Source organism: Nannobrachium achirus (genome assembly GCF_963921795.1).
Source record: "Nannobrachium achirus genome assembly, chromosome: 9".
NCBI classification, from domain to species: Eukaryota; Metazoa; Chordata; class Actinopteri; order Myctophiformes; family Myctophidae; genus Nannobrachium; species Nannobrachium achirus.
Window position 1 is genome coordinate 43,315,255 of NC_137818.1, and position 22,035 is coordinate 43,337,289.

General features: G+C 40.9%; 1 protein-coding gene across 2 annotated transcripts in view; it reads left to right on the forward strand.

The window, feature by feature from the left end:
* Positions 1–2,453: 2,453 nt before the first annotated feature.
* The window catches only part of dennd2da (DENN/MADD domain containing 2Da), a 35,279-nt gene continuing 15,697 nt past the window's right edge, over positions 2,454–22,035 (forward strand). Inside the window, exons 1-7 of one of the 2 annotated variants that reach the window (XM_080733631.1) lie at positions 2,454–2,680; positions 7,458–7,537; positions 7,660–7,752; positions 7,917–8,063; positions 16,948–16,989; positions 19,066–19,161; positions 21,616–21,782. In XM_080733631.1, coding sequence (XP_080589757.1) covers positions 7,471–7,537; positions 7,660–7,752; positions 7,917–8,063; positions 16,948–16,989; positions 19,066–19,161; positions 21,616–21,782 — 612 coding nt within the window. In that variant the 5' untranslated portion in view covers positions 2,454–2,680; positions 7,458–7,470. Of the gene's footprint in view, positions 2,681–7,457; positions 7,538–7,659; positions 7,753–7,916; positions 8,064–9,540; positions 9,813–16,947; positions 16,990–19,065; positions 19,162–21,615; positions 21,783–22,035 lie in introns of those variants that run through there. The other variant, XM_080733632.1, reaches the window with a different exon arrangement.

A 22,035-nucleotide genomic window follows, 5' to 3' on the forward strand; every position in this document is an offset into this window, starting at 1 on the left:
GCGCCACCATGAGGCTGATTTGATTTTTCTTAAGTGGCATTTATTCCTCTGCCTATTGGGAATGTGCATGCACAATTTCACCAAAATCGCACACTGCGTTCAGGATTTCAGGCATTTTATTCAAAACTGACCAATCCTGCAAACTTTGAAAGCCAGTTTTAGCCAATCAGGATGGAATATGGAAAATCTGACACATCCATGTCGATCACATGACTGTAGAGATACTGTCTACTGATTTACGTGATTTTTGGACAAAATCTGTAGGAGTACTGGCAAAAGTTAGTTTTGCAAAAGTCGGCCTCCTGGTGGCGCTAGAACAGGCCCATGTGAAATATTTGGGGCAGAGGTTCTGAATTGGTGTCGAGGGAGTGTGTGTGCACAGTTTGGCAGCGGCCGGGCCAACGGCGCCGGAGATTAGCTGGTAACGGACAAACGGACGGACGGACGGACGCACGGACGCACGCACGGACGGACGGACGGACGGACGGACGGAGGGGAAAACATACTCTCCCTCAGCCTTCGGCTGGTGGAGACAATTATGAGAATCAGAGATCTAGGGAGCACTGGTTCTCAAAGTGGGGACCAGGGACTCCCTGGGGTCCTTGAGGGGGTTCCAGGGGGTCCCCAGCAAATTGAGCATCAAAAACAAAATATAGCATAAAAATCAAACCTCGGTTCGAATTGAAGCGGTGCCGGTGGACAGATAAAACTTCTATTCTGAATGTATTTGGAGAGCTGGTATGACAGTTGGTATAATAGGTTTAAAAAATAAAATAGATTAAAACACATACATTAAAATAAGAATTTGTAATTAAATAAATACATAAATAAATATAAAGTGTTTAAATAAGACAGATAAACCCTGAAGGCCAAATTATCATGTGAAGCTTGACCAATCCTCAAAGTATCCATTCATCTGACCGGGAGGGACACCGCACACATATTCTAGATGTACAGGACATATAAAGCCTATTCATTCTGAACTGAAATGACCATATATGGACATGGGACACACATTTTGCTTTTTGAAAAAGCCTATTCATTCTGGACTGATATTTTACACGTACGGGACAGGAAGAACCTGTTCATTCTGGCCTGGAGTGACCATATATGGACATAAGGTAACAGACATTCTGTTTTTGAAAAACCCTGTTCATTCTGGACTGAGATCACCATATATGGTAATTAAACGGACATTCTGTTTTTGAAAAAGCCTGTTCATTCTGGACTGAAATGACCATATATGGGCGTGATACACACAAAGCCATTCATTGGAAGCGGTTTCCACCGCTTCAAAAATCTGTTCAGCCATGTTAACCCTATATTGTATCCCATGTTAACCCTATACTGTATATCCATAATGCCTCAATGTCTATAGCTGACATGGAGATCCATATATGAAGATCACAACACGACCTCATCAAACCCTGGAAATCCATACATGGAGACGACTGGATCGATCACCTAGATCTCCATATATGGAGCTTGTCAATACCTCTACATCTGACCTCACGGACTCCATATATGGATATAGCTGACCTTTTCACAGTGATGACTCGACCGGCTCAGCAGAAGGGTATACATGCCAAAGCGCCCATGTGCACATGCCCATGCATGCAAGGGTGAGGTGGCGTCTTAGGGCATCTTACTGGTATATGATATATATATATTTTTGTAATATATTGATTGTAACAACACACTTCTTGTATGGGGGTCCCTAGGACAAACTATGTTCATGTGGGGTCACGGGTCAGTGGCCAAACACATAATTGGGGGTCCTTGACATGAAAAGTTCTGAGAACCACTGATCTGAGGATGAACTGGAATGAACGGAATGGGCCGGTTTTGCTGACCACGTCAGATATGTGAATGGAACATTCTTGATTTGGTCTCGCTTGAGAGGGCCCTATTTCACAGGGCCTCTGAGCTCAAAGGAAATGCAACCAAATGGCCACCAGATGGGGATCCATTGCCTTCTATTCATTCTTTGCCAACCTACAGGGTGTCTGAAACATTGGAATCAGGGGGCAAGTCTCTCCATAACTGATAACTGTACTGTAGGCTTGAGTGCAAGATTTTCAGACACCGATTCACAAACAACTGTGAATTAATTATTGCTTATTTTAGAACATACTTGTGTATTATAAGTTATTAACCTGTAGGAAAGACATGGGGGTGGGGGTAACAAAATGGATGTTATATGCAGTACACACACACACACACACACACACACACACACACACACACACACACACACACACACACACACACACACACACACACACACACACAGACAGATAGAAACGTATAATGTTTACCCAACACTGGCTTGGCTTGATGTTGAAAAGGAAACCCCGGTCAGTGCATGGAAGAGCAAAGTCTGTTTCTCAGTGAGGCGTGCACTGACACTTCTACCAAAACACTTCCTCATTCATACTAAGTGCACTTGCTACAAGCCTCATTATGATACTGATGACACAGACAGAACAAAGTGAGGGAATGGACAGTGAGATGTTCAGACTGAGAGATGTGTTGGTGGATCCTTTCCTAGTAGAGTCTTTGTATTGATGGATTCTGTATAATCAAAGCAGGGCCAAGACGCTCTTTCTGAACCTACTGGGGGAACCAGGTGGATTCCTGCTGGTCTAGAGGCAACACAGCACCACACAGCACTATATAGGTGAGTGTTAATGCAGCTGCAGGTTGAACCTCATGCTTTCTGTGCTTTGAGTCTTCTTGGATGAAGTAGTGGGGAAATTGAATTCTACAACAGGAAACTTTGCTGTGTGGGATAAAGTCAGCCCTATTTGTGTCATCATCATGTACCTTGTTTTTATTGTTATTACTTTTGTCATATTGATTATTTGATCTCACACGTTTTGTGGTTCTTTTTTTGTTTAACTGATAATATTCAAATTAGTAACCGGGGCAATTACTTTAAATTTTGAGCTGCCCCTTATAAACAATAAATGAAATAATATTTGTTTAGGAGGCAGTGCTTGTCCAAATCCTAGTGACAGCACTTTGGTTGCTATTCAGATTGAATTTGAATTAAATCATGTCATGTAATGTAGATACATTCATTAGATGACATATGGGTAAATGAACACTTGGAAAACAAAGTAGGCCTATGCAGTGAAACTGAAAGTGACAGTGACAGGTAGCCTATAACCCAAAACGGAAAACAGGAACTAGGATATTTATCAGATTCAGAAACGTATAGTAGGCCTATTGCTATTGAGACCAAGTATATTTTTTTCAGAATGAATTAAATAATCAAATGTTATATGTATATTACATAAGATGTATTTAAAATACTCTAACACATCTCACAATTTAATAAATTATCAAAATATACTAAGTCTGTAGAACTGTGCTGAGTTACAAATGGATGAACTCATGCTAAGGATTTTACTGTGTAACTTCCCAAACGGTTTCACTTCCTGCTGTAAGCATATAACATCAACTTCCCTTTCTCTTTGTAAAAAAAGAAAAAAGAAAAGGAAAAACACAGGGTGAAATATTTCACAATTCAATTTGTATACAAGAAAAAAGGTTGTCTCTGTGCTGTGCACCATTGGCAGGAGAGCTGGTAGCCGGAGCAACCAGGGAGATATATTGTACTTCAGTGCCCTCCAAAGGTCTACGTTGTCCTTGGCAGGAGTGTCTCACTTGCCCTAGTAATATGAGAAGAATAGCCTCTTATTTCTGGCTAATATTACATATTAAGGGATTCGTTCAGAATGGTTAATGGCTGGTTAGTTTTGAAGATCCTTTTGTCCTTGTCATCAGCCAAATGACTGTATTCAGAGATTACATAAAAGAGAACCAGAATGAAACAATTACAAGGCACAAAATAACCAAAGCAGCCATTTTGCTAATACGACCTTGTCGTAAACAACGGAGGGGAGGGCAGGTGGAGACTTGTTGTCAAAGCTTGGGTAGCTTATAGTCCAGAAAATAGGTATCACCCTTTCTAGAGTTAATCTGCATTCATAATCTTTAATGCCTTAGGACAGTAGACTGACATGGAGAGTGGGGAGAATGGGGAGTGACATGCTCATTTGAATTTGCAAACTTTACAAAGGTACATAGATAGATAGATACCTTTATTATCCCACGGGGGAAATTCAGTTGCCCAGAGGCAGCACAGCAGTTAAGGTTACAAGTTACAGAGAAGTAAGAAAAAGAAAAAGAGTACTGTAGTATACAGTCCAAAGAGCAAGCACAAAAAAAGATAAATAAAACATAAAGTGTCGAAAGCTATTGCAAAAAAAAAGAAGACAAATATATATACATAAAGTGACCACGAAACATTCAACGCTCATAAGTGACACGTGACGTCACACACACAAAAAAGCTATACTCAAGCATAACTTAACAAACAGCGCCAAACAAAGAGTGCACATAACAGTCACTGCTAGTCATGCAGTCATGCAACACAAGTATCACACCACCATATCAACACCGCAATAATACACAGTACAACCAACACAACCCAATAGTGCAGGGCTAGAAAAAAAGTGACCAAAGTACATAAAGCATTATTGTTAATAAATGGTCTAAAATATGTCTGATTACGTTCAAGTATGGTCAAGAGCCACCTATCTGATGTCCAAAGTGAAACATGGAGCCAGAGGTCACACACACACACACACACACACACACACACACACACACACACACACACACACACACACACACACACACACACACACACAGTCATAGTACAACTCTCAGTTCCCAGAGGCTTAAAATACCCTGTGTGTGTTTGCTTTGTGGCCGGGGGGTGGGGGGGTGGGGGTGTGGTAAGGGTGGGGGTGGCCTGGCTGTACATACAGTTGCATTTCACAGGATAGAGATTCCCCAGAGAGGGGACTGTGACCCCAATCTGGAACGAACACTCACTGTCTCATCCTCGTCCTCATGCAAAGAGCAAACCCGGATGTGGATCCAAATCTCACGTCCACAATGTATCCTCAATACATCTACAGTACAGTACAGTTCATTCATGTGCCATATCACACACTCCCTTAAATAGAAGCATTAATATCCAAAGTCAATTCCCACATGACTCTTGTCTTGTGTGGACAATCTGGGATTGTAATGTAGATGCTTTGACATGTATGATACAAATGAACTGATTATGAAAAACATCTGTATGAGCAATTTTGGTATAGTGGCCTTAGTGTCCCCCCTCTGTGCAACACAGGTTTATAATGCTAGTGAGATTTCCCATGGGCACGCTCAACTTGTGTCATTTCAGTCTGCTATTAATAGTGGCCGCATGTCTTCCCATGCATGCAGAGTCACAGTGCACATATCCAGTTCTGCGTCTCCAGAATATAAGCAGAGGGCTAATGATGGCAGGACAGCGGAAAGAGTAGGAGTACTGATGTAATGGTGACTTTAGTATCTACTAATGACTTGTTATTTACACGTTCCATATATGCGTGTCCAGACTGAGCTTGAAATCTGAATTCTGTTCTGACTATGGCTGCATCTATCGAGCATGTTCTTATAATGTTTCTATTGATTGCTTTTTTGATTAATCGAATAACTGAGAAGCCTTTTTAAAACAATAAATCAACAGAATGAAAGTTTTTTTTTAAATAAACACACACAAAATCAGTAACAAATAGTATGTTATGAAATAAGGTTCCAACAACAATAGCCCCCCCCCCCCACACACACACACACACACACACACACAGTAAAGTAAAAGAAATTAAGTAAAAGAAATTGGCCCAAAACTGTGTACTCTTGTTGTAAGATGGACTGAAGATTGATTGAAATGAATTGATTTTAATTGATAGGAATTGAATTGATAAGAATTGAACTAACCCTAAACAGTTTACAGTTTAGGCATTTAGCAGACACTTTTAATCCAAAGCGACTTACAATAAGCAGATAATACATCACTATAATAAACAAGATAATATGTCAGAACATCAACAACAATATAACAAATGCATATGAACATCAATCTAGAAAAACAATATAAGCAGTAAAAAAGTAAAAACAAAGTCATTGCTGCTGCAGCAGACACAAGATGGTTAGATAAAGAATGGCTGCAAGCACATTTCCAAACCCCAGCTGGTGTTGGTAAATGACATGGTGTTGTGGGTCAGATGGACGTCTAAAAGACTGCTCTCTTTTCTGATGACTCATGATCCCAAGGCACCCTCATTGTTGAGCCAATGGAGAGGGTGTGTCCACTGTTTAAATACAGTGTTTCACTGTCAACAATAGAGCAAGCAAACAATAATGCACGCAGACATGCAAAGGCATTATAGTGCAAAACATGAGCCCGGCGGCATGTTATAAGATAACAAAACTGCATGTGTCACAGAGTAGCTCTGCCTGAAGACCAGAAGTATTTGCCAAGGGTGGGCGATTCCCTTTTGGATGAGAGGTAGGCAGTGGTGGAAGAAGTTCTCAGATTTACAATGCAGAAATACTCTGTTAGAAGTAAAAGACAAAAGTCCTGTATTCAAACTTTTACTTGAGTAAAAGTACAAAAGTATTGGCATGAAAATCATCAAGCTTCATCGTTTTGATTGTTTCCAGAAAGAGAAAGAAAAGAAAGAATGGGCATTAAAAAAGGGAATAAAAAAATAAGTCAACAATGTTTCTACATATTTACACATAGTATATCTATCCAAACATTAAGTACATGAGGTTTAGAAATATCAAATGAGTGCAAGAAGTGTATCAGTGTATCAAGTGTACATGAGATTAAGGTGCAGAGAACAGTTGTTTCCCCCATGCACGCAGAGACCCATGCACCCATGTTCCAATGCAGGTAGTAACACTGGGGCTGATGTGGGATAGGGTGGAGAGTTTCAGGGTCAGTGGCGTCAGTTTAGAAAAAGCTGAGGGCGCGCGTGCAAGACACCAGTCATGTTGCCATACCTTAGCAACAGGCACAATGAAAAGTACAGTTTATTATTTCCCCCTGTAGCCAAGGTATGGCAGCTGCCATAGCTTGCATACCCAATTGACGCCTCTGTTCAAGGCGTGCAGGTGAGTCTAGTGTACTGTAGCAGAGTGGCCTTTCCCTTTCCCCTTACCCCTAAACTTCATTGCCTTTTTTTTTTACTATTTTGGAAAAACATTTTAAAATACTTCAAATAGCCGATCTACATTGACACTTTGTGAGCTTGAAGATCAGCTATTTGAAATATAAAAAAAATGTTTTCAAAATAGTGAAAAATGGCAAAAGGGTAAGGCATGGACGAGAATAGAGCCCCAGAGGCCTAATATCTCCCTTGGCCTTGGCCAAAGAAAGTTTGAGCTTTGGCCAAGCATTACTGTAGATGTTTGTTGGAATCCCATGCAGGAGACGCGTATTTAGATGGTTACACTTGCATATTTAGTAATGTGTTGGTCTGTTTAAAATCATTTAACTTTTCATTTAAAAACACCAGTGATCTTTCTTTTCTTTTTCCTCACAGACAAAAACTAAGGATGGCGGATAAGCATCCACCAAACAAACAAAGGAGGAGTTTTAGCTTTTCATCTGTCCGTCACAAAAGTGAGTATTATCCACTATATTCAAATCCAGTTGTAAGATATTATGAATAAGTCTAATAACGGCATTTGCATATAATTTAACCTATATATAAACCTATAGACTTTGAACCTATCAAATTTCAGCTCACCGGCAAGATAGCAATGAGGAGACTGGATTCTTAAGACGGAGAGGGTTAAGGGCCTTCTCGTCAGTCCGGTTAACTTCCACAAGGAAAGGTAAAGGGCAGGCATTTAATTCTGTTTTAATGACTATATGTGTTCTTAAAAGTCATAGCCTATAAGTCTTTGGCAAAACTGTCTATTCTGAAGAGCAGGACAATGTTTACAGTTTAAACATATAGCATGCAAGACCTGATCTCCATCCATATTCTTCTGTTTAGATTCTAGTATTCTAGATAAAGATTTCCCTGCCCCTAAAGATGTCCCTGCCCCTAAAGATGACACTGTCCCTGCTCTTGCCCCTGCCCCTGCCCCTGTGAGAAGATGTACCTTTGGAGTATTGTTGAAGACGACAGGGAATTTGGAAGGTAAGACTCATGTCAGTCTTTTACACTTAAAAGGGATACTTTATATAGGTCCGCTTTTTGCATTTTTGCCTGTACATTAAGGTAGTATGGCAGAAATGCTGCCCAAATACACCAATGTCAAATACACCAATGTCAAAACAAATCAAGTCCAAAACAATCCCCTATATATAATAAACTTTTTTGAATGAGTCAGGTGGCATTTCTTGTCTATAAGCAAAACAATGGGGGAGTCCTGCACACTGCCTTCACTTGCAGCGTTTGGGTCCCTCAGACCTTCATCATGCATCATGTACCATGCCTGATGAAGGTCTGAGTGACAGAAAGGATGCCTACCAATAAAAGTGTTGAAAGTGAAGACAGTGTGCATTGTTCCACTTTTCACTGCTCCAATGCACCTGACCATGCCTTGTGATGTGATGTGTTGTGAGCTTAGATAGCCTATAGGCCTATGCTATTTTCACTGTTTTCATCTTTGAATTTCTTTCTACGTTTGAATACAGCATCGATATAGAAAATGTACAATTTAGGCATTTAGCAGACAATTTGCATGCTACTTTTGATAATAAGTAGGCCTATATAAATATATTGTAGCCTTTACTATTTTTTTTTTTTTTTTTAAACTCTTTATTTCTCAATAATTTTACATTTTTCAACAATATAAACAATAAGACAATAAGCAAGACAGATATAAAAGTAGATCAAAAATAAGATACATAAATAAAAATACAATAAAATACAATAAAAAAAAACAATAATAAAATATAAGAGGTCATGGGACGCCCGGCACAGTTGTCATGTAGTTATATTTATAGGATTAGTAACATGTAGGATATCATCAACCTTCATAAAGAATCAGTTGCTTCACCCAAATGTCTTAACCATTTCTCCCATTTCCTTTCTCCTGCCTCCTTTTGGAGTCTCAGAGAGTAGGTCATGACTCATTTGTTCCATAAGATGCAATTGTTTCACAATGTTAACATATAGGTCTATACTCTATAGTAGGGCATTTTTTCTGTAACCAATTCTTAGTTATGGCTTTTTTACTTGCCACAAGTAGTATCTTGAGTAAGGCCTTTACTATTTTTTAAAGCAAGAATGCTCCTCTAGTACAAATTTGACAGAGGAAATGTCACAGTTGAGTAATATTTGACTAGGAGTATCTATACTTTGACTAAAGTAATAGCTTGCTGTGGGGTTGAGTGTCCATATTGTCTTTAAATTATTTTGAGCATTTGGAGAACTAACACTGTCACCACAGTAAGTAGGTGGGGATTAAATAACGTGGTTAAGTTCACAACAACGATAGATAAATAAATCAACACAAGTTAAACGTGAAATAAAAAAGTAAACATGGTCGTGATGCAACATGTTGGATGCAGGGCAGGGTGTCTGCAGTGCAGTGGGACAGCGCAGCTGCGCAGGAGGCGCATGCAGCCATGCACTCAGCACTGTTTGCACCACACAGCGCACACACACACCACAAACCAACCAGCAGCAGACACACACGGTTTACGGTGAGCCTGCAAACAAGCATGCGGTACCAGGGGGGATTCTCCTTTCGCTTTCAGCAACCAACAACTATCATGGATACGATAAGGGACTCTGTTTGCTGATAGAAAGAAAAAAGAACAAGAGAAACGAATCCGGAGTCAGTTGTCAAGTGTTTTCCACAAGTTCTTTAGGGAGCAATGAGTGAAGTGGTCAAAAGACGGAAAGGACACGGATTGTCTCACTGGAAGGACAGATGGAGTGAGTATAGACCTGACAACGATTTTGGATTGAAATTAAACTGTTAAAATGACCGAGGCGACGTGGATGAAATACAATACATGAGCTCTGCTGTGTGCACGCACGCACGAAGTTATTATATACTCATCTCGTAACTTTAAAAAGTAGATTTGTCTTCTGTTACGTTCGATGTCCCACTGCGTAGCCAGTCGAGATCTATTCAACACCCCCCGGGTACTCTCCTAGACGTTTGGACAGTTTCAATTGCATTAAATGTCAAGTATGAATGGATTGACATTCAAGTAGACTTGGTTAATGTTTGGTTCGGGTTTGTTTGCATACAGTTAGAATGATGGTGCCTACAGTACCACCTGTCGCCATACAGCTCACTGCCATCCAGATGAAACGCCTCTGGCTGTGGAGCCTGTGGTTTTAGCAGATTGACCTAACTGCACATATTAGGGCCTGGAATGTGTCTGCGGACAGAGAGATGAACCAGGAATACCTGATAAAATAAATAAATGAAACAAGCTGCTAAACGCCTCCTAGACACAGATACTGTAGGCATAGGCCTACATAGAACTCTATATTGGTTAAGTAATGTAAAGTTAGGCTATATAGACTACATCAGCGCTACTCAACCCGCGGCCCGCGGGCCGCATGCGGCCCTTTCCGCATGTCTGTGCGGCCCGTCATGATCTAATAAAAATATAATTTTTCTATCAAGTGAACGCAGCATTTCTCAGTGTGTATCGGTACATGACGGCTGAAATCATGATGTATCGTTCGCTGAGTGTCTGGATCGGTAAACTCCACGGATGTATGTATCGTTTTTTTCATGTAGTATTTCATTCTATCCTACGTTTCCGAGGCACATTGAATGCACCATCTCAGCTCCCTCCCCAAAAGCCAATCTTTAACGCGAGTCGCCACCACAGCACTCGGACATTCATTCTGCAGGCAGACAGACAGTGCAGAAGTGCACACAGACGAACTAGCAATGCACTGAATGCAGCAGCAGCCGCACAGGTTAAAAATGCAAGATTAGCAGTACAGTAATTAGCGTTATAATAACATCCATGAGTGTCCGCTGCGCTGATTGTTGTCACAGAGTAGCACAGGCTGAGTGCTATTATAATCAACGGCCGTTTCTTGGCGAATCTCCGACGGTATTGATTGAGATCATTTTGTTAAAGAAAGCTTCTGCGCTATATCTGCACACACAAGACAACAACGTTGCTGGGTGTTGTAGGACTACTGCTTGTGTTTAAAACAAAGTATTTTTCACTGTTTTATAACTTTCCTGTTGAGTGTTGATGCAATGGTGCAACTCTCTCTCTCTTTCTCTGCTTCTGTTCTGGGAAAGAAGCCTAATTTATACTTCGCAGTACAAGGGTGTCGCACCTTAAATAGGAGACCTACAAGCTCACAACACGTCGTGGATGCGACACGCTGTGAGCTTGTAGGTCTATGTTTTTAAAACATTTTTGGCTAAAATGGCATAATCTTGGATATTATTATAATGTAATATAATAAACCAGGGAGTTGTTTTTCAGGCCAAGGACCCCTTAGCTGAGAGAGAGATAAAGCAGGGACCCTCACTGTAGGCTAGGTATTATAGCCTACTGTAGGCTATTATATAAAACTGTATCACAAATATTTGGTAGCCCCCCCTGTAATAACCTGAGGATTGGGGTCCCTAACCCCCCAGTTGAAGACATGTACTACTACTAATAATGATATAGGCCTACTTTATGATTAGTAATCAAACAATTCTACAATAGCAGCAGTTGGGTTGTTAGGCCCAAAATGTGGCTGTTTTCTGTGTGTTTCCTTAATTATTAGACAAATTATTAGACAAAATCATTGTAAACGTCCCAAATGGGACCGTCATTTTTAGCTTGCGGCCCTTTGACTTTTGGCATTTTGCTGAGTGGCCCCTGAGCCATCTTAAGTTGAGTAGCCCTGGACTACATCATTTGAACAATCGACAAAATTAAGGCCTATTCTACAATGCGACAAAACCTGTATATCCAGTTATTTTGGGATTAAACAATGTAGGTTAAAGTTTAACAAATTAAAGTCAGATTCTTTTACATTTTGGAAAGACAAAGGCAATTTATGTAGTAAGGACTGTAAGGTGCCCACACTTTTTGTATCCTATAGCCTTCGATCAAGACAGAAGATTTTACCAGGATTTACCAGGGAAATTGGGAAGAATGCAGGTTTGATTTGAGTTCCCAATCCCAATGCTTTGCTCAACATAGCGGGCTTGTCAGAGATGTTGGAACATGTTTAGTTGCCTCAGGGCCAACATCACGCCCAGGCTGTGTTAAAGCATCACACCCCACAGTGTTGCATTTGCAGTGCTATAGTTTATGGCATGTAGCCATGACTTAAAGTAGGCTACTCTTTTGGATGCTTGCTTGCTTTGATGTGTATACAGTATATTGTTGTTTAGAGCAGTGGTTCTCCAACTTTTTCATGTCAAGGACCCCCAAGTTAATATGGCCGTAGACCACCATCTGAAAGTATTTTGTGCCAGGAACCCCCATACAATATGTGTTCAAATTATATTTCCAAATATTGTCAATTCATATTCTTTAAAATAGCAGATCCACAAGCTCACAACGCATTGCATCGTGAAGCGCTGTGAGCTTTTACATTGGCTATTTTCAAATAGGCCTACATAGGGTTAAAGTGGTTACACTGAATTGATGCTATATTAACTCACTTTCCAGAGGACCCCCTGGAATCCCTCCAAGGACCCCTGGTTTAGGGCATGTACATGTAGCCAGCATAGACTAGACTACTTGATTGGATGCCTGCTTTGATGTAGGTCTACATGTCTGAGGTTTAACCTCACCATGCGCCTACATTTCCTGACAGTGGTGGAAGTGGTGCTGCTGAGAGAAACCGAACGTTGCAGTAATCAGATTTAATGTGCTGCAACGTTTAGCCTACTAGGGGTTATCAGATGTCATGAAGGCAAACAACAAGTTATGAAGCTCTGCAAAAGTCTTGCAGTGGAGATTGAGAATCAGCTTTATTTGTCACATCACAGGTTTACAGGTGTACACTGTAAAGGAGTGGGTGCAAATTATTTTGTTGTGTGCGTGGTCCATCATTTTGTAGTATTACATTGAACAGAGAAGATGGAGGTGCAGTGAGAGCAGAAGGGAAAGAGATAGAAACAGAAATAGCACAATGACATTAGCATCATGCAGGTGTATACATGTTCTTTTAGAAACATTAGCATCAGATAGTGCATATAGTGTTTCTCAAAGTGGATTCCAGGGACTCTGTGGTTCCTTTATGGCAGGGTTGGGCAATTATTTCTTCCATGGGGCCACATGAACAAGACAAAATATTATGGAGGGCCGGGCCAAAAGGCAACGCTCCCCGCAAGATGTGCTCCCCGCAAACTAAACACACAGCTTTACCTCCGACTTCAGTAAATAAATACTTAGCAGTCCAATTTTTGTTGAAAACCCGGCATTCGGCATCGACTTTTCTTTTTTTTAGCCACTTTAGCCACTTTTTGATGGGTAAGGTAAGGCAGGTCGTCTTGACTTGTGACCAGTCTGACCACCGGCTTGTTATTGAGACAACATCCAATGATCCCGCACACGTGCTGATGTACACATTGCGTCCATAAGTATGTGAATAAAAAACGTCAAAATAAAAGCTATGCAGCTTTAGTCCATGCATGACGTACAATTTGAAAATGTGTTTATTTTGTAATTTGTACAATGCCCAGGTCAGAGCGATATATAAGAGAGTGGCGTCACGCTTTGAACTCGCCGCAGACCGGAAGTGGCTTCGCATGGAGCCGTTCTCATTCCTAGCGAGCCTCTGCCCCGTCCGCCCCCATTCTAGCCGAGGCATTTAAAATCGCTGGAAGTAGACCAAATCACGTCTTTTTCACCATTGTAACGCATTCACGGGCCTCGCTAAGGTAGAAAACATTATTAAAAGAGTGAAAAAGACGTAATTTAGTCTACTTACCAGCGAGTGACAAAATGAATGGGGGCGGACGGGGCAGAGGCTCGCTAAGAATGAGAACAGGCTCCAGTAAGCTAGGCTAAGTTAGCTTCCCACCATAGAGTAAATAGGCTTTCCACGCTTACTATGGGAGTCGACGTAAGTGACGTAACTCTCTCTTCTACAACTCTGGCCCAGGTCTGCTTTATGGGGTTCTAAATGGACCCATACAAGTCTGTAACTCTGACAGTGTACAAATGGAACCAACTGGATCCGTTTGTATACTGTCAGAGTTAAGGGGAGACCTTGAAATGTAAATGCTTGAGAAACACTGATATAGTGTAATGCAGGTGTGTACATGTTATTTCGGAAACATTTGCATAGCGTGCGGCTATGGGTTGAGGCTGGGTTAAAATAAAAAGTAGAGGCAGGTGTTGTTGAGGTGCTGTTTCAAAGACCAGTTCGTGCAACGTGGAAAGATCTAGAAACCACCTCAGGAGGATGTTTGCAAGCTATTCAGGTCAGGTGGAGACATGGTGGAGCTGAAAAGTGGCTCACTTTTGTTGACAAACCTCACCCACTATACAAACTGTGTAGCTGCGAGCCCATTTTGTCCTTTCGCGAATCCACACTGCTGCCATTAAGGTGAGCTAGACTGGAAGTGAAACTTGGCCCAGGTCCAATTAATAGGCCTGCTCCTGTCCAGTCATGTACTGTAGGTTTTGCCCTTGGACCGTTCTTTGTTTAAATCCAAAGCAAACATGCATGATTAGTTATGATGGGTGGCACATACTGTATATGTAGATAGCTAAATATCTCAAAACTGGTAGTATTTAGCTTTTTGTACCCTACTGTACCTACCTACTACAGTACCTACCATACCTAACTGAAATGAATCTCCCTGCTTGTGGGTACAGTCAGTGTAATGTGATATGTGTTGATATCATGTGACCATGAGCATTGAATATGCTCCATCCTGTCCAGTCAACCACCTGAAGGAGGGTGAAGTGGAGGTATAATTACAACTAGTGAGTTTACTCTAATGAGCTATAATTTATCTGGCTAGGCCTATAGCACACACTGTTGACCTCAACCCCTCTACACGTATGATTATCATAGTTTTGTTTTTTGGAGCGGTGAAAGCGCTCCCAATAGACAGGTATGTCCGTGGGTATGTGGGTGGGTGGCTGGCTGGGTGGCTGGGTGGCCGTGTCCGTAGCCTGGCAATACCTTGAGTGGCCACACACAACACACTAGTTAAAGGAGGGGCGCTGTTTTGTGCAGGCCAGGCACACTCACCACTCACTCACAGGCACAGTTTACTCACTCACTCACTCACTCACATAGGGTACAGCTGCTCAAATTCACCGCTCCACTTCGAACCGAGGTTTGATTTTTGCTTTCCTTTCAGCTGGATTGTTTTCCTTTTAGAGTGGATTTGCTAGTTGCAATTTAGTTTTTTATTGTTTAAACATTTAAAAACAAACAAAAAACTAACAATGACGCCTAATTTCACATTAGGCGGTACTGCACTGATGTGTTGCAATAACCTTTGAGAAATCATCTCAATTATAACAGCTACTACAACATCGTGTTTAGTTAGTTGAATGAAAGACTAAGCCGTTTGCTGTGTCCACCCGGAGCACAGCACACCTGCGGCAGTTCACTGCTCGCTCCCACCAGATGTCTTTCTTTCCTCCTTTCATCTTTGTGGTAAAAACATATGTGGACAAGTAAGTGAAGTAGAGATAAGATAACTACTAAGCTATCCAGATCAGTATGTTTGTAAACAAACATGTTGGTGGTAGAATGTCTATGAATATTTACACAATATAAAATAAAGTGTTCAGAAGTTTGTCAATCTGTGGATATTTAAAATAATACAGTATATATTCTAATGCTCAATAACATCATCATAAGTGGCCCGATTGTACAGAAGGTTAAGGAATTATAATGCTCCAACATTTTGCAACGGTGCCTTGCATTATTTACCCCGGAAAAACATTTTTGGTTGTGGTGAATGTCGATGTCATGTTGTGATCTATACTAGCTGGGTTCCCATGTGTAGCATAGTAAACTGACTCCTGCTTTCTGATTGAAAGTCTGGTTTACGAGGCTATCCCATGTGGGTGAAATTGGCACAAAGTACTTGGAGGCACCTGACAACAACGGCCTCTAGAAGAAACGTCAAAATAAAATATCAGATTTGCCTTCCGTTTAGACGGCAACGGCAACGCAAAGTGAAATCTCCTTCCAGACTGGAAATCTTTGTAATAATACGGTGGAATAGGGGTGGGCGATATGGAAAAATACATTATCACAATATTTTCCCAAGCTGTATCACGAATGATACACGATTTTATCACGATTCTTTTTCACGTTGGTTTTTATGGTTACTTGACAAAAACTAGACTCTGGGTTCCTTTTGGGAGGTCAAAATTGAACTTTACAAGTATGTGAATGAATCTCTGTATTAACGATTAAACAGGATTTTTTACAAGGCTCCCTCAATTGTATCACGATTCACAATATATACGATACCTCTGAAAAGGTATATCGTGGAGACATTGTATCGTCTCAACGATAATTATCACCATATCGCCCACCCCTATGGTGGAAACGGCAAAACGTGTGATGTCATGGTTCAAGTCGGGTCACGCTGCTTTTGCTATTACATCGGCGTAAACAAAAATCTGTGTTAGGAAGGAAGGAAGTAGAACGGAAGTGGTTCTACGCATGCGTGATTGGTCTATCTGGCAGCTCGTCTCACCGCCACCTCTGCTGTTTTCACTAGTTTTGTGCGACGGTCTTGTATGATGAAGCAGGGCAAAAGACGTGAGGAGATACGAGGTTTCTGCCCGACAGTGACGATATTTTAGTGATTATGTTGCGAGGAAAACGTTGAGATAATAACCATTTTGGTTAGAACTGACTGAAAATAACTTTGTACTTAAAGTTTAAAATTATACTAAATAATCTTTTAAATGTCCAAATAAATTCCAAATATTATCAAATTATCTCGCGGCACCCCAGGGTGCCCTGTCACCCGCTTTGAAAACCCCTGGCATAAACATGTATTGCTTTGTGTAGTAGTGGAAGAATACACTGAACACTAGGGGCCTAGGGTAGTCTCTGTCTCTCATTGACCTAAATGTTCCCTCTTTTGTCATAGGTGAACAGCCCAAAATCCATACCGATGTCAACGGGAAGGAGGGTAAGTCATTGTCCCAATGCGGGCAGTTTAGACTTTGGTGGTGCACCTGTTTCAGGTTGGGGGCTCAGAATGTAATTAAGTGTTTTTCAAACCAAGGTTTAAAAAAACATTGGTTATCTGAACAGACTTGGCAGCAGCAACTCCAAGTCTAATCTCTATCTTCATTTTTAATCATGGCAGAGCTTTGGTTTTATTGCAAAGATGGAGAAGTCAAATAAAGTCTTTAGTCCAGGATATACAAAGATTATAGTTTGTTTACAAACTCATGTGCTACTTCTCTGTCCCTAAATTGCATGTTAGTAATATAATCCACCTGGGCCACCACACAGTAAAGTCCTGTGTTAATTTATCCATTTATACAGGTCATCATTGTGTACCCCAATTAAGTAATCTTTTGAAGTGAATTTAACGTCCAACATACTGTACACAGTGCACTACTACACACACATGTAGATTGAAACCATCCATCAATCCATGTTCATTGTTCACCTTATCCAGAGGCGGGTTGCGCCTCTCCCTGGCCACCCTTAACCTAGCCTCGCGTAGCCAGGCTTACTCATCTGCGAAGAGAAAAGCCTGGTGACAATATAAGGCAGAAAGCGTTCAACTTCCGCCGTGAGAATTTCACCGGAAGACTGCAACGCATGACGTAACTTCTGTTAAACGCAGGACTTCCGCCACTTCCGCTAGAACCAACCAGAAGGCATATTGTCTACAGGGTGCCCTTAACCAGCTCTAACTGGGGGATCCCAGAACCAGAGACATTCCCAAGCCAGTGTGGAGATATAATCCCCCATCTGGACGTTGGTCTGCCACATGGTCTGGAAAACCTCCCCGTGGAGGCAACCAGTAGGCACCCTTACTGGATGCCCTCACAGATGACAGAGCTTCTCACTGCCAGCCACCCTCCTGAGATAACCTACAGTATTTCGGCCACTTGTATCTGTGATGTAGAACGAAACTGGGCTGTAGAAGTTAGAAAGGTTGGGGGTAAAGCAGAGGCGTTGAGGTTGAGATGGACATGTGCAGAGGAGGGATGAGGCAAGAGGAGAAGAGGAAGGCCAAACAGGAGATGTATGGATGCAGTGGGCTGGAGTGACCAAGTGAGAACAGTCCAAGGGCAAAAGCTGCGTCTCAAGTCCTTAAATCAATCCTATTTCCTATTTCCTTGCTTGTACTGTATGTTAGTCCCTCCCATTGAGGAAATAGAGAAGAGGAGACGTCCCATTGGCCATTTCTGATGACAACATCACAGGTGATAGGCCAACCCCCAGTGGGCGGGACTAACAGACAAGGAAATAGGAAACAAGTGAAGGAAATAGGAATAATTTAAGGACTTGAGACGCGACCTATGCTGATTGTTGAGAACAGCTACATCACTGCAGGTTTCAGGAAAATCTGCATTTTGTTATGCCTTTCTTATCAATCCCAATCTAAATTGAAGACGATTAAAACTTATCAGAGGAGCTCAATGGGACAGAGCATGTGATGATCAGTGGTATCCAAAAATACAAATACTCAAAAGTACAGATACTCAAACAATGTACAGTACTCAAGTAAATGTACTTTGTTACAGTTCACCACTGCATGTGACCTATGTCACATGACCGCTTGAAGACTTTAAATATTGAAAACCTGTCTTCAGTTTCACTTAACAACCTGTGATGAAGGCACTCTGAGTCCAAACGCATCTGAATCCATGACTTAATCTTTGTATAATCCAACTGCCATCCATCCAAATACCATGGACTTCCATTATAAGTAAGCTGGACAGTCTTTTAATTCTTACTTGACTACTACTTGCTCCCTTGAAGAGCACCTGATGTTTGACTTCACTATTGTTCTTAACTGAGATAGGTGATTGGCGTTTAATGTTTTCTTTTGAACTCTTTCTTAATTTTTATTGAATTCAAAATGTGTTTTGCTTGCTTTTCTTATGTAGAGCACATTGAATTGCCTTGTTGCTACACAAATAGACTTGCTTTCTCATATTTTGTCTTCACAAAGATGTATCTGTTGATCTATACTGTAGCAAAACCTTTTAGACAATCTCTTGGCCTTTGTTTTCCACTATAGAAACAGCTCAATCCTGTGAAGATGGAAGTGAAGAGAGAGGACCTCTCAAGAGGATCAGTGCCATGTGGTCGTCGTTCCGCAGGCGCAGACATGACCGTGAGTACTGCTTCAGTAGACCCCACACCATTTATCTGTTACAGTTCTGAGCTTAATCCATTAAGAACGGGTACACATTATTGTGTATCATTATTTTATGCTTTAACTATTGAAAAATAGCAGATATACAAGCTCACAGCACGGCACCGAGTGCCGCGCTGCAAGCTTGTAGATCTGCTATTTTTGAAAAATCGTGAAAATTTGAATTTTGACCCGATTCTATAAGTGTCTTTTGAATCCTTCTAAGACTTTTTTAAAAACCTATGTTTCTATGTCAGCAATCTGGCTAGCCATCGTCAAAGAAAAGGTCCTTTTCACTTAAATGGAACTCAGCTAGCCTGTTCTTGAGAGACTACTATGTCAGTGGTTCTCAAACCTTTTCATGTGAAGGAAATACATATATTCAAATATTTGCACACATTTTCACGACTTTTTCAAAAATAGCAGATCTACAAACTCGCAGCGCGCGCTGTGAGCTTGTATATCTGCTATTTTTCACTGGTTAATGCATTCAATAATTCTAGGCCCACTGAAGCCCTATTCAAATTAATAAATAAATACATTTGATCTGCTATTTTCATATTCTTTTTTTCTTTTTTACATTTTAGAAAATGTATGTTTTTGTCAAATTGATTGTTTTGTAATCAATTCAAATGATTAGTTTCATTATCTGTTGCACCCCTACATTTTTGAAAACCTCTGAAAGGTTTTGAAAAGCTCTGCCTATTATGAAATGCCCAAAATAGGGATGCCAGGTTGAAAGTGGTTAATATCAGCTTACTGCACTTCTTCTAGATGTGTAATTACATTTGTTTCACTCAGGCAGCATACACATCAATCACCTGTGCAACAGATTTAGGAGGTGATCATTAGCCGGTGTGACTGTTTTGGTTGTATGTGTATTACCATGGCAATGAGATGGGCTAAAACTACTACAGCTGTGTGTGTGTGAGAGAGAGAGAGATAGTGTGAGAGAAATGAATAGATGTGTCGTGTGTATATATACATACACAGTACATACTCATGCAGGAATGTACAAATAGTTGGCTGCCTACAAATATGTGAATAAGTGACTTCATGTGTTAGTATTGTGCAACACAAAATGATCCCATCTAAAAAGTGGGTGAGAGTGCAGTGCTTGTGTTTGGTTAGATGTACAGTACCACAAGTTAACCTACCAAAAACACCAACCATGGGTGAGACAGGAAGTTAACTAAACCTTAACGGTTTGAGGAAATGTTGCAACACATAAACAAAAACGCAATCACTCTAATCTTCATGGTCGTAGTCACAATCCCTGATCTAGCTTTGCCTGTATTATATAGTTTAATAGCCTTGCCTTTAAAGGCCGATATGCATATAGAGTGAATGGTAAATCGAGTGGCAAAGTGAGTTTAGCGTCATTTAACGTTGTTTAATGCAATCAGATCAGACTTCTGTTTAGATGTATGGGCTGTCAAGGCCAGAGAGTAGTTTTTTGCCACTCAGTAGGCGTTCCCGGCATAACTTCCGGGTATGATGATGCTGTCACACGCATACCCTCTATTCTTAGAGCTCTGCATTTTAATGCAGTAGAGTTAGAATCTATCCCAATTGCAGACTATCAGCAACATTTCTAAGTTATAGACTAAATTAATAAAGGAAAGACATTTAGGGACCATCAGGGTAGGGCGTTCCAAATGGACCCTTGAAGGTCTCTAACTCTGAGAGTGGAACCAAATGGACCCATAATGGTCCATTTGGTTACATTTGTACACTCCCAGAGTTATGAGGGTTCTTGAAATCAAAATGTTTAGCCACTGGTCTATACTATTATATTTATTGAGTACAAACATTTTGAAAATAGCAGATCTACAAGCTCACAATGTGTCCCGTTGCGATGCATTAGTAGATCTGCTATTTTGACTTTTACAAAAGGTTTCTTAACCTGCTTGCTGCCAAGCATTAAAATCTTCAATGTCTTTCCATTGCCAGAATCATTGGATTCTTACCTTTTAATATGCACGATGTGCACGGGTCATGCACGGATAAAGCACGGATTTCAAACAAAGAATTCTGCTTGGAAATCCGTTCAGGCATTCAAAAGATATAGTCTATAGTGTTTTCTTCAAATGTAAACAAACATGGATGCCATGGGAGCTTCCATGGGCTGTTCTGGGAGTCAAACATGCATTTCGCGATCGCGATCATGCCGAAACCGGATGTTGGAAGTAAGGAGAGTAGGGAAAAAACTGCCAACTCTGGAAACTCGGGCTTGGCACAGCTATACACAAACCCGGGAAACTCAGGGTTGGCACCATAAGTGTTAATTGTAGTCGAAACGTTTGAAATAATCGTGATATTGATTGATTTGATTTTGAAGTCATATCACCCAGCCATAGTATGATCTGTTGGTGTGTGTGTTTGTGTGTGTGTGTGTGTGTACGTTTGTGCTTGTACGTGTAATGTATGTAGCGCTGAAAGACCTAGCCCCTCCTCCCCCAGAAGCGGACAACGTGGCACGTGAGCCGTGCTATGCCAGTGGTCAGTACTTCTTCGAGTATCTGGTGGTGGTCAGCCTGAAGAAGTCCAAGGAAGGAAAAGGAAACTATGAACCCCAGATCACATACCAGTTCCCAAAGGTGAGTTTGATAGTCAAATTTACACCACATTATACTTAGTTGTTTGTCAACTACAGTAGCAAAAACAGCCGAACTACAAGCTCCCAACGCAATGCAATCTTGGTTTAAATTTTGGTTTTCATAAAAAGTTTATCTCGGATTTACTAAATTGATTACATTTTAATGGTGAAATACACGCTCACCTCGGGTTAGTTCATGATCAGGATTTGATAACTTCAGAACTAGTTTTTCTAACCTCTGACAACAGCTGATG